This window comes from Apiospora kogelbergensis (genome assembly GCF_038363985.1).
Source record: "Apiospora kogelbergensis strain CBS 113332 chromosome Unknown utg000001l_segment0_segment0, whole genome shotgun sequence".
Lineage (NCBI taxonomy): Eukaryota > Fungi > Ascomycota > Sordariomycetes > Amphisphaeriales > Apiosporaceae > Apiospora > Apiospora kogelbergensis.
In genome coordinates this window covers 7,435,941-7,448,823 of record NW_027117418.1, presented here as the reverse complement: position 1 = coordinate 7,448,823, position 12,883 = coordinate 7,435,941, and the positions used below count along the sequence as shown (strand labels likewise).

Below are 12,883 nucleotides of genomic sequence, written 5' to 3'. Positions count from 1 at the left end.
CGATTTATGACAAAATGAACGACGACAGAACATCGAAAGCCCTCTTTCGATCTACGCAGCGGATTTTTTTTATTCGATAGTTTCCTTATTCCTTTTTTGGTATCTGGTAATACAGTCCACAACGCTCAGCGCGCAACCCACAACCATTCTCAGACCCAGTGTGTGCTCACGCACAGCAACGAAATCAGCTCTTGTCTAACTTTCTTGTTTGCGGTTGTCCCGTCTCTTTTCATGTTTATGTGTCGAGAATTAGCAAGCGAGTCAGCATTTTGATTTTGATTTGGAATTTCCATTTTCCTTGTGATGTGTCCAATAGCCAGTATATTGGCAACACCATCTCCTACTCTTTGGCTTAGCATGGCGAAAACGGGCGGTTGAGGGAACACATAGGGCGGGGCCAGGAATGTTTCTGGCCACCAGCTTATTACTTCTGTATAACGATCCTGGAGGTCAGGCAGGGCATAGGGACACAGGGGGCTGCACTAGGGAACGGTTTCACTGCAGCCCTCTGGGGAGGGAGGGGGGCGAGGGAAAGGAAATTGGGAATATCGGGATGCGCCGGGTGCGCCGCTCTGCATTCAGGATCGAAAACCAGAAGATCTATGAATAGCATATGCGCACAGGCGGGGGAGAGGCTGGGAGGGGCATTTTCTTTGGATGGAAGAGCGACCGATTTTTTTATGATGAATAATGTCTCACGACAGATGGATGGATCTCACGAAGGACAAGAGAGAGGGGGAGGGGGACAGAGAAGCGACCGGGCTGACGCGATGGAACAGTCTACAAGGCACAGAATCAGACGATTATTTTCTGAAATCCGAAGCCCTCATCGATTGGCTCCTTTGTTATTATTTTTCTTGGTTATCGGCATTCGAGAATGAGCCACAGCAGCAAGCAAGCAAGCAGCAGCAAAAACATCGACAGCAACCGCAATCAGCGCGCATCAGTATGGCGACAATGGAAGGCCCCTCTGTGTCAGTTCGCATATCGAACCCTCCTTTTCTCTCTCTCCCGTATACTACCATCTGGTGGCTAGCACACGATGTGAACCCCAGTCAATGATGACGAACTACGACGCTTCTATTCTCCAGCCATAAATATTTATTACATTTCTCACGTCTCTCATGACTATGCTGTGCACATGACTGTGATGCTTAAACTTAAATATGCCAGTAGAAACGGCCATGCTTCGTGATTTGAAGCAGTATAGCCACAAGATAAAGTCGGGGGACCGCGACTAAACTCGTAATCTGACGCAGCTCTAATCCTTCGGGACGCGATATGTATACACTGTCTCCTAGCCCCCCACGGTGACTCTACAGCAGAAAACTCTATGCCCGGCCTATCAGGTGGTTCTCTGCTTTGGTTTACTCAACTGTCTCTCTTTCTTCTCTGTCTGTAATCCTTCTGTGGGGAATTATATGCACGCTCGAGCTCCAGAATAGAAACAGCCGCCAGCCAGCCGCTTTTTCGTATATACTCGAAACCTGCCCGGTTGAATCTCATGGAAATACCCATGTTGACGTATTACGGGTAACGTAACTTGGAGGGGGACATGTGGCGAGGAAGAAGAAAGAATTAATTCTCCGAGACTGGCAACCATGTCCCAGCAGCAGCAGCAGCAGCACTGGCGGTGGTGATGGGTGAAAAGGCCAAACAACCAAGGAAGTAACAAAGAAGAGAAGCAAGTTGCAAGGTGGCCCCACGCAGCTCTTTACCTACCTACCTGTCTACCTGCCTACCTAGTTCGCCATGTGTGCCGAGACATGCTCGTGGTGGGTGTGCCACACCCTCTTTCTTTTCTTTTCCTCTTTTGCCTTGAGACATACAGGGAGCGAGCTCCTTCTGATGGTGGTGGTGGTGGTGCTGCCGGTGGAACGTCCAGGCGGCGGGCGGTTCTTGTGTAAGTGGTGGATACAAATGGCATAGATCGTGATTGGCGCACAGAAGAAAGAAAGCCGAATAAAAGGAATCATTCCGAAAAGGTCTTGCTTCATAGGTCAACGGTTCGAGATGATCTATGCGACTGATGGGACGGGTGGGGGCGAGACGAAGCCTGGGCGTGCGACTGAAAGGGAAAAAGGGATAGAGATGGGATGGCATCTCATGGCCCTAGAGTATGATGTGGCGTGCGTGACCTGTGACGAGATCTCGTGTGCGAAAGGATTGGGCTGAGCGCAGGCAAGCTATATCGTCGTATTTCTGGTTCTGTCTACTAGCATGTCACTTATTCCGCAACTTGCCTAATATAGTAATAAAGTACATGGCGCCTAGGAATGACTATTGATAGAACCACGCAAGGGAGAGACGACTGCTCTCCGCTTTGCTACCCAGCCACCTGAATTATCGAGCTAACACACGTATTTCGTCCGTATCGCATCAATATCCAGGCAGTCAGCTAAGTCTGGATGCCGCTATCGTCGTTACCTGACCTGCTGATCAATACTCGCCGGCGCAGACGCCCAAAAGAGGACGAGCACACACAAGACACTGGCATGCAACCTCTAGTCGTCTCTATCTAGTTACCTACATTAACCAAGCGAGGTGGGGTGATGGTGAAAGCCCGTGAGCCACAAGCAGCCGCCCCAAGAGGGTGTGTACTGTATGCGCTGTGATATTTGGGGTGTGTGTATGTAATGCCCCCGTTGTTGTGCAGTTGCACACTGCAGCCAAGGAACACTGGTCTGGGGTTGCCCTCACGAGCACACAAGACGGGAGAAAAGGAGTCCATAGGTTTGTTCAGGTGGTGGTGTGGTGACCAACCGGACGGGAATCTTGGTTTTGCTGGCTATCACTATTGGCGATGAACCGATGGGAAAAAGGAGGTTTGGAAAAAGGGGACATGACTGTCGTAAGTCCGGATCCGTGATACCCCATCACGATGCAGCACCCTAAAGGAGGCCTTGGGTATGCCTGGTGGGTTCACGAGGAGACCCCCAGCCACACCACCACCCATTGGCACAGTGATCGACGACTAGATGCTGTCTTGATCTTCACGCCTCTACCACTTGACCGGGAATGCACATGCAGGCAGCTCGGGCTCGGTGAAGTCATATCGCAGGCGCAGACATGCGCAGACACGATATTGCAAAAACGGTGTTTCCTTGGTTTTCCGAAAGCTTACTACTACCGGCCATCATCACGAGTAAGTCATCCTCCATGGCTCCAGGCCACTCACTCGCTAGTACCGGTGCTGCTACCCAACTTACCCCGCCATGCCCATGCCGAGGGCTTCTAATCAGCGTCACTCACACCGAGAATAGCACCTCGTATGTTTTCCCCGTCCTCTGACTGGCTCTGTCGTCAATTGGGCGCTATTACATAACTTGCAGGAACGAACGACCCAAAGTGCGCTCCTCCTTCCGTCTGTTTACCAGCGCTTGCGGCTCCCCGAGGCGCCGCTGCCAATTGCCCCGCGTTTCAGAATGGCCACAAGATCCACCTCTACATACAATACAGTATCAATAACTTCGAACAGTTCGTGTGCGGCGTACTCATCATCATGTATGTGTAGGATGATGTACGACCGACGCAGGGAAGCTGCGCAACCACATCTAGCATCCCTTCTCTGACTCTCCCATTTCTCGTTTTCTGATCCGAGTCGCTCTGCCCTGCCCGCTGCCGTGCGCCGCGATCTCTTTTCTCGTCGTACCAACCTCGAGCTCTTCGCCCGGCCAGGGCTTCTTTCAACGCGGACAGGGACGAAACCAAGCAATGGCATATATACGGTTGCAGTTGTACCTGATGTCACAAAGCCACGATCCATCATCTTGTTGCTTCCGGAGGGGGTCTATCTCCCGAAGACGACATGTGTATGAAACGAGCCATGAAAAGAAGTGCCGACATGATAATTCTTACTCAGCAGTGCATTGCATATTTGGAGATAAAGAAAGGAAGGTCCAAGTAAGACACTGTCAGCACTCTAAAGATTCCCTCATCCTTCATATCTGTCTCTTTCTCTCCCCCCCTCTCTCTTTGACTCGCCCTTTCTTCGTCATCCGTCCACAGCCTGCTGCTGATGCTGTGAGACTTCCGAAACTGCCTATCTATCTTTGTGTGCCTTGGTGATACGCACTTCGCGTTCTTACCACCCTACCCTTTCCTCGAATCGGGTGCCATCCGGGACGGACGGACGATGCCCCCTCCAAGCTCTGACGAAAACACAGCCGACGTTCCCATATTACACGCATGCTCTCCTCATCACACATAGGCGGCGGCGGCCCTATTGATAGACCATTGGATCGATCCCAGTTCGAGCACCTAAACTCGGGTTACTGTACCTAGTAGAATACGATGTACCTGGGTAGTCTAGGAGTGACGAAACGATAATATACAGCTACCAGGGCCAGCTGCGCGAAGAATGCGGACAGCCCTGTGCGCGGGAATCGATGAATCAAGGCGGAGATGATATCAGAAGAAAAGACGGCAACTTGTTCTAGAAGAGACAAAGCCGCCCCTAGCCCGCCCGCCTCGACGGAAGCCCGCCTCAGCGGAACGGGGCTGAAACTGCCTCCCCCTCCTCACTTTTAGCTAGATAGATTGGTTTTCCGTCACGGGATTGTGAACTTGGATGGGTTGACGCGCCTCGCTAACCAGACACTGCTTGGAGCTGACTGACTGACCGACTGACCGACGAGCTTTGGAGGGCATGAGCGGGAAGCATCTTGTGAGTGTGTGTAAGCTTGCATGGGTCAATATATTGACCTCACACCCAACTCTGGAGGGAGTCCTACAAAGCAACGCGCCCATTTGTACCACCTCCGAGTCTAGCAGTGTCTGTGTGTGCCCATGTACCTGTGTGTCTGCGTATCGATGACACCAACTGGGACGAATTAGGGTTGTATGCAAGCCCAGAGAAATCAGAAGGAATGCCATCCGTTCCTTATCCATCCAACCAGCCCTCATTCTGCCCTTCTCTCACTCATTTTCTTACCCTATCCTACCAGAATGTTACGTTTCTCCCCCGCAAATAGGCATGTGTGCATGCAGCACACACACACACACACACACATACTACATACGCTCACTCACCTGCTGCTTATTACTTGACCGTGTAACCACTTCGGCACAGTGGGGTTCTTTTCCGCGTAGGCTTGGTAGGTAACATTCCTCAACCCGTCTGACCAAACAGAGATACTCGATGCTACCAAAGTTCGGGTTGCAAGCAACCCCTTACGCAGCAGCAGCAGCAGCAAGCCCATCACTTTCTACCCAGACAGCCTCGATCACGATGAAATGTCTCGCCGAGTATATATTACGCGCACATATCCGCGCAGTCCCAATCGAATTGCCGGCACCGCAGACTGCTGCTGCTGCCGCTGCTGCAGGAGTGAGTAAGTGAGTGAGTGGTGGTAGTAATATTGAAGGCATTAGCAACGGAAATATATATCCAATGACGTGATTATATTGTTCTCTCACTTCCAGAAACAGCAATAAACCAAAAAAGCCCCCCGTTTCGCATCTCCAAAACCGTAAGATCCTAGCGCCAACCGTTGGAACCGTTTTGAGTATTACTTTTTCTTGCTGTGCTTACCACCATTCCCATTGGCATCGGGAGGATTGTATTTGTCCTTCCATATCCTGCGTGGTACCCAGTTTTAGTAAGTAGACAAGAGAGTAAAGCCGAGGACGATGAAGACACGAGGCAAGCAAATATCATGAAGCAGGGGACGGGAAGTGCAAATAAACACAGCCTCGACGACAAGTCGTATGAGGCATTAAATCAAGGGAGGGAGAATGGGAATAAGAGGGTGGTCAGATGTGTGTGAGATCGCGCGCATGCGTTTGCTTCCAAGGCAGATAGGCATCGGCTATTGTGCCATGACAAGATAACCCGGGGAGAGTGTGTGGGCAGTGTAGTGGAAGAGTGTGCGTTCCGTTTCTCCCCAACGCTTCCGTTCCGGACTGCTTGTGTATATTTGGGCCACCAACCAGGCCTCGCCCTGGGTAGGTGATGGGGGACTTGCCCGCAGGGCCAACCACAGACCATGGAAGAACAGAGGGTGACTGACCCCAGGGATCAGGAACCCCCAAGGAGGCCCAGAAAGGAGTGGGAAAACAAGGCGAACAGGCCAAGAAAAGGCTGCGTCGATCGACAGCCTATCAACGCCCTCTGGCAGGTGTCATCTGCGACGGCCGTTCTGCAGGCCTCGGGCCGCGCCAATAACAATGACGAAACGCTTTGTAAGGGAAAAAACAACAATAAATAGAAACGAAACGAGAGGTTGACAAAATGCCGACTTACCATGTATTCCCTAGCGTCTTGTTGCCGTTTTTCTCGGCTAGCCGGTAGTACTTCGCGGCAGAATACTGTACGGAAAAAGCAAGAGTTGTCAGCCTCATGTGACGATATCAGATCAGTCGTTGGGTTGGATGCAGGCGCATTGCGGGCGTGAGGATCATGGCTTGCGCCGACAGATCTGGAACGCCAGGCAGGCAGGCAGCCAAGGGGCTACCCCATGAGGCTTTCGTTGATGCCCAACGTCGCCGTGATACATGAACCCGCGATCCTTGGAGGCCAGCCTACAGGCTCAGCCTCCCTCGGGCCCCGGGCCAGACGGAGAAAATGTCCTAAGCCACGGAAACCCGTGGGATCGAGGCTCATCCGTCCACTGGAGCGGAACGCCCTACCAATGACGACGAATGATACCTTCGTCCAGGGGGTCGTCACTGAATGGATGGCTCGACAATCCGCGTCGGCGTTGCGTGATGTGATATTGGGTGATGATGGATGATGCTGTTTTCGTGCCCAACGAACGTACCTTGTCCTTCTTGCAGCCAAAGCCCTCGACATAACACCAGGCAACCTCGTTCATGGCGTCTAGAACCCGGACATACATCGTCAGCGGACCCGGGAACTCGTAATCGAAGGATCGATCGATGATCCTTCACTGTGCGTGCCAAGGCAAAACTTACCGGTATCTCCAAGATTCGCGGCAGTCTCGTAATACTAATCGGATTCGACCCAACACACATTAGCGAGCTAAAACCTCGCCCCTTTTCGGTGGGTATTGCGCATCGGCTGCGGGCAAGCCAGCTGCGAGGTTGCAATGATGATTGATGCCCACACTCACCTGTTTCGCTGCGACCGAATCTTTAGGTATACCCCATCCATGGCGGAAACAGTTGGCCAGCTCGAAGATGGCCAGGACGAGCTCGCCCTTGGCAGCGCCTCCTTTCTTCATGCCGGCTTTCAGGGCCAAGTCCTCGACCAGCGCGGCGTTGGAAGCCGCAGCCGAGAGGAAGGTGATGGCGCGTGCAGGGTCGGGCGTGCATCCCCAGCCGTGCCTGAAGTGATGATCAAAAACAGGATGTTAGCTACTTTTGTCGGGTCCGAAGGTGCGGCGCAGCATCATGTCAGGTTGCCACCACCCCTTTAGATAGAAGCTTATGACATTGTAGGCTGCGCAACAACAGCAACAACACCGCCACTGTTGCCCAACGACTCACGTATACTACGACTTGAGACATCGTGACCTCATGGGGGCTGCTCTGTGTGTGCGTCCTCTGAGTGACTACTGACCTTAGTGCGAGCCCGTATAGCACTTGACTCAGGGGGTTGTTTGCCCCATTGGGATCCGCCAGGATGCCGAATTTCACCGTAGACTGCTCCAGTTGCCCGTCCTCGTGTAGCCGAATCGCCTCCTGAATGTCGGCGTCTATTTGCTGGGACGACACCTTGCGTTCCGTAGTGGGCCGAGGCGCGTTCCCGGCCGCGGCCGTGGCAGCCGCGCCGAACCCCGCGTCGCGGCTGTCGCGGCCGTAGTTCAGCGGCGGCAGCTGGAATGGGTTCTCCTTCTCGGCGAGCGGGCTGGGCGTCACCGACCCGGAGCGGCTGCGCGCCTGCTCGGTCTGGTGGGCCAGGATGGTGGCGCGGGCCTCCCACTCGGGCTCGGCGGCGTCGGGCGGCAGGTTGATGGTCGGCAGGTTCTCGGGCACGAACTCGGACGTCGTGGCGCTGGTCCGGCGCGACGACGACGACGTGCCGATGTGCAGCCTTTGCGACAGCCGCCGCCCCATGGTCTCCTTTGGCCGCAGCTGGTTCTCGCTACTACTTCTCTGGTTTTGCTGTTGTTGCTGTTGTTGCGGGAGCGGGGGAGACGGGGAAGCGGCTGTCGTCGCCGCCGCCGCCGCCGTCGCCGCAGCAGCTCCTTCGTTCGCGTTGCCGACCGAGCTCGTGCTGCTGCCGCGCGACCGGCTCTTGAAGACGTCGAGGCTGCGTCGCGGCTTGGCGGCGGGGGCGGCGGTCAGGGCGGACGAGTCCTTGGCCGTCTGGTATTCTTCTTCGGGGGCGGGCGGGAAGATGCGCTCCTCGGTGTGGGTGTCGGATCGGATGAAGGTAAACTCTGGCGCCGCTAGCCTGTTCACTGCGTCGGTACCATCGGCCGAATAACCTTCGGACAGCCGGTCCTTCTTCTTTAGCATGTCACGGAGCCCCATGTTTGCTTTGCGCTCGAGAGTCTGTTCCGGCAGCGGTGGGGGTTTCTGGCGCGCGCGCGTGCGAAACGTGAAAGGGATCGAGAGACAGAGAGTGCGGGTGCGAGACAAAGGCAGAAAGAGGCGGATGTAAGACGGCGGTCGTTCAGAATAGAGGCCTAGTTCAGTCCCTGGTCCTAGTCCTAGCGAGCCAATTGATGCGTTGTCGTGGGCGCGGAAACGGGTGAGACGACGAATATATATTACATATACCGGTCGGTACTGGAGTGAGGCAGGACTATATTGAAGGTAATGTACACGCTATTTGTTGGCAGCAGTTCCCGCAATGCATGGACGGACTTACTTTAACTCAAAAGCAGGAGACGGCGGGTTCCTGGCTTTGGCTTCGCCTTGTCCCGTGAAGTCATTTTCAGCTCCTGCATAAAGATAAAGCGCTGGAAGTTAGTTGGTCGTTTACTTTATCCCATCCCATCCCTCGCCTTCCCGCAAACCCCGCCTGTCATTCCAGGGCCAAGGGCCCCCCAGGCAGGGCAAGAGGGGCACCACTGTGGCTGAGCCGCAGCCCCCGAGCGACACGCTGACACGCTTGCATCGCCCCGCCGGCCACTAATCGACCACTAACGAACAGATGCCGGCGCCTACTGGCATCGACTTTGTCTGCAACTTCAACTGGATGTTGATCAAACTAGCACGTAGCCTACATACAATAAAGACAGCGGGTGTATATTCATAGCAACGGTAGCTTCTCGAGTTCCACATCTGCTTCTTGCCACGCGTCCCTCTTCGTCTTCGTCTTTGTCTTCTTGAGTCGTGCCGGCTTGGGGTTGGTCAACAACCTCCACTGCCTCCAGAACGCCTGGAGCAGGACCTCATTGAACGATTGCAACTCCACCCCGCGTGACGTCGCTGCCCGAGATGTCGACCGAGGTGCTGCCGTCCGGGTTCTTCTTAACTCCGTCGATGCTGCCGGCATTCTGCCCGTCGATCACCGTCAGCCCGCCGCCCGTGAGCTCGAGGGGCTTCCCGTTGACGACGATGGACTCGCTGTTGATCTCGTCGGCCGTCCGCAGGCCACCGGACGCTGTCACGACCTCGCCGACTCCGCCGCTGATGGTCCCGTCGCCGACGAGGACGCCGTGGCCGCTGACGGTGGTGCGCTTGACGGTCGTTTCTTCTTTGCTTATTGGGGATCTGTCTTCCAGCCCGGCTGGTGGCGGCAGGGGGCTGGCGCTGATAGGGGCTATCACGAGGGAGGCCGCGAGGAGCAGGCGTACGCAGAACAGTCCGAAACGACAGTGGTTGTTGCTGCTGTTGGTCGACATGATACTCGTAAGTACTGTCGGATGAATATGTTGACTATATATATTAATGATCGTGTATTGTTCTTTCTTTTTTTGCTGCGCGTGCTTTTGGGCTTGGTAACGTATGATCGGCAGGCCTTGTATTTACACGTCAGTGCTCTCCTTAAATATTTCCAATAACTTGGTTATGGGGCAGGGATGCTATATCATTGTGAAGCTCTTCAGTATGCGATCTGATGTTTCAGCTGATCCCAGATCGCACATGAGGCGTTTGCACTTCCGACGCCAACCCTCCTGAGCTGAGCAACATCAGATCAGACTCTGGGTAGTCCAGATGAGTCTAGAAGCTCGAGAGAACCCGGAAATCTGCCAGTGATCCTCCCTGGCTCGGTGATGCTCATCTTTCGTTCGTAAGCCAGATCAGGTACAGACATGCTTGGCTCCCCTTTTCCCCAGACATGGGCCGGGCGATCCTAAGCCAAGTCACAATGTCTTGCTTCAGAGCTTACTGGTATTATACGAATGGGCTCATTATGACCTTCTCGAAACACCAAGTGCTATGCGTTTTATAGTTACAATCTTTGTATCGCCTTATTGTGAAAGCGAGCTATTGGAGTAAATTCGTGGTCAACTGTCACGCGAGTCAAGGTGGAAGTCTATGCTCTGCTGTCATCCGAAACCGCCTCGCGGCCAGCTATTCTCCGGAGTTGAAGACTCTCTTGTCCCAAGAGGTACGGGTTTGCGTAAGATTGATTGGAATAAATTCGACTTAGATCACCTCGACGCACGAGGCGCTTCTTGTATCCATAAATCACGGCCAAGGATATACGGCCCAGACAGTCACGAGGCACTACACCATTAAGCACACTTGATTCAAGAGACGTTGTATGTATATCCTAGGCTGAGTCATATATAGCTGTTATGGACGTTTGACCCGCTGTCATGGCTTTTCGGACGAAACCTCGCCCTGTTGGGCGAACGTAGTCAACCAACCTTTGCCGACATTCTACCTTGGATCCCTCTTGGGTGGGTGTGAGAAGTAGGCAAGTAGCAAGCTTACTCATCTTCTACCTCTCTTGCTAGGAGGAACCTCGCTGCGTCTAATTTGTTCCATTTGCTTCATTCGACTTGTCTGTTGTGTGGTGCTGCCAAACCCCGGACAACTGGCAACGAGTCTTCAAGCCTGCTGGACCATTCGTAGACGCAATTACAATTAGTCACTACTAAGGTATATAAATAGGAAAAACACTCAAACCTGGAGGAAGTACCAAAGCTGTTGCCCGACACCATAGATCTATCAAACATCCACTCAAACTTACTCCTTTCCTACAACATAAACATATGTTTACTATAATAGTGGCCCACGAATGGTATAGGTTAGTTATTCCATAGGCTGGTTCGCTTAATGCAAGCGGCATGTAATGTTTGCTCGTTTCAGTTGGGTATATGATTGTGCACCCAGACAACCAGTGCGTCGTGTTAATTACTCACGGCATCATATTATGTTGCATTTGAGTCATAGGCACCACGTTGTTATTGCTTGTGGGGAGATACAGATGCTGTTCGTCTACAAGATAAGATTTCGATTTCCCAATAGTAGTTGTTGTTTCGAGAACCATAGCCCTGAGGTTTAATAATTCAACAGCGAGGCTATTGTCCTGTTACCCCTATTTGATATCTCAGTCATATATGTCTATTTTGGAAGCTGCATTATATATGTAGGGCAGGCAACTATTTGTTCTGCCAGAAGTGTCTATCAAAAATTTGGACTCCCTATTGTTGCCCATTGTTCCAAGTCCCGACCCCTTAGGCATAAATGCCAGCCATGGATTGTGGTGGACAGCCAAAGACGTCTGTCTACAACCAGCCAAAAGCTATATAAACGCCCTCTGTTTCGCTCCAAGAGCCAGCTTCTAAGCCCCTTTACCTTCATTCTACACATACCAACGCGAAGGTCGACATCCATCGCGCTTGGAATTGCATTTCAACTCTCCATAATCACCAGCTCAGTCTTTCCTATTCCATCCAAAGCAATGTTTAATTCCAATAATGCTACTGCTGCGGCGAATGGGGGACACTCTGGAGTCATTCCTTATCGCGAATCCATGATCTGGCATTCCATCTACCCCCCTTTCGGCTTGGCTAATGCCAACCACTTTGGTGACGGGGATCACCGTAGCCCTGATTGGAAGAGCATTTCCCAAGGCGCCCGTCCTCTTACTGCTGGGAATCTGCCAGGCCTGGCCACCGATAAAATTTTACGCTTCAGCGACGGTGATGACAACCGACTCCGGCCCTTGGCTGCTGCCAACCAGCTGAATCCGACCCCCTACCTCACGCGAGGAGGCTGGGCCATCACCAATAATGATTCACAGCCCCGTTATGAGGCACCCGCTGGTATATCCCGTCCCGAGGCACACAGCTGGCGACCCGATATTCGGAAAGAACATGCTGTCGCTGACCAGCCGGTCACCAACCCGAAAGCCGCATACCCACCTCGCAGCCCTACCACGCAACACCGCCGTCAGCTTTCCGCCGATACCGTTGCCGTCGACTCGAACTTCCAGTTCGCTGAGACATACTCTGGAAACCGCATGGCCTATTCCAACTACTCGGCTAACATCCCCGATCACCTGAACTGCTCGGTGTTCATGCGTGGTCTGCCGCCCACGTGCAGCCACAGCCTGTTGCTTTCGCTCATCCGAGGGTGCGGAAGCAGAGTCTGGGCCCTCCACATCAACCGCCCAGACACGCGCAACCCGCACAACTGTGCGGCAAAGCTGGTGTTTCATAAGCGTTGCGGTGTCGATTGGTTGTTCGGGCAGATCCGGAACGGCCAATTCGTGGTTGACGGCTACCGGCCCAATGCCGTACTCAACAAGATCAAGTCGGCCCCGATGCCAGAGAACGACCTCCGATGCCGCGTCGTCTGTGTCTCGGGCCCGCCGTCCCTCGTCAATCTCGAGTCGCTGGGCTCGGTCTTCCGCAGAAACTTTTATTATGACATGGACCAAACTTTGAGTGTCATCGACCGCCCAGATTATCGTCTTCTCGAATTCCGTTTCGGGTCGGCGCGCTGTCAAGGAGAAAACGCTATACAGGCTCTACAGTCACATAAGGCTCACGTCCAATCCCTTGCGGCCTAG

At 53.4% G+C, this 12,883-nt stretch overlaps 3 protein-coding genes across 3 annotated transcripts; 1 reads left to right on the top strand and 2 right to left on the bottom strand.

The window, feature by feature from the left end:
• Positions 1 to 5,510: 5,510 nt before the first annotated feature.
• Positions 5,511 to 8,439, bottom strand: PG998_002405 (uncharacterized protein; the record flags this gene model as incomplete). Its single annotated transcript, XM_066869223.1, has 6 exons — positions 5,511 to 5,580; positions 6,245 to 6,309; positions 6,762 to 6,820; positions 6,916 to 6,949; positions 7,074 to 7,287; positions 7,523 to 8,439. 6 exons carry the CDS (start codon positions 8,437 to 8,439, stop codon positions 5,511 to 5,513), a joined length of 1,359 nt encoding a protein of 452 aa, XP_066737638.1.
• Positions 8,440 to 9,305: 866 nt separating this feature from the next.
• PG998_002404 (uncharacterized protein) lies at positions 9,306 to 9,758 on the bottom strand (the record flags this gene model as incomplete). The annotated part of the gene is made up of 1 exon (XM_066869222.1): positions 9,306 to 9,758. One exon carries the CDS (start codon positions 9,756 to 9,758, stop codon positions 9,306 to 9,308), a length of 453 nt encoding a protein of 150 aa, XP_066737637.1.
• A 2,012-nt stretch (positions 9,759 to 11,770) lies between these two features.
• Positions 11,771 to 12,883, top strand: PG998_002403 (uncharacterized protein; the record flags this gene model as incomplete). Its single annotated transcript, XM_066869221.1, has 1 exon — positions 11,771 to 12,883. One exon carries the CDS (start codon positions 11,771 to 11,773, stop codon positions 12,881 to 12,883), a length of 1,113 nt encoding a protein of 370 aa, XP_066737636.1.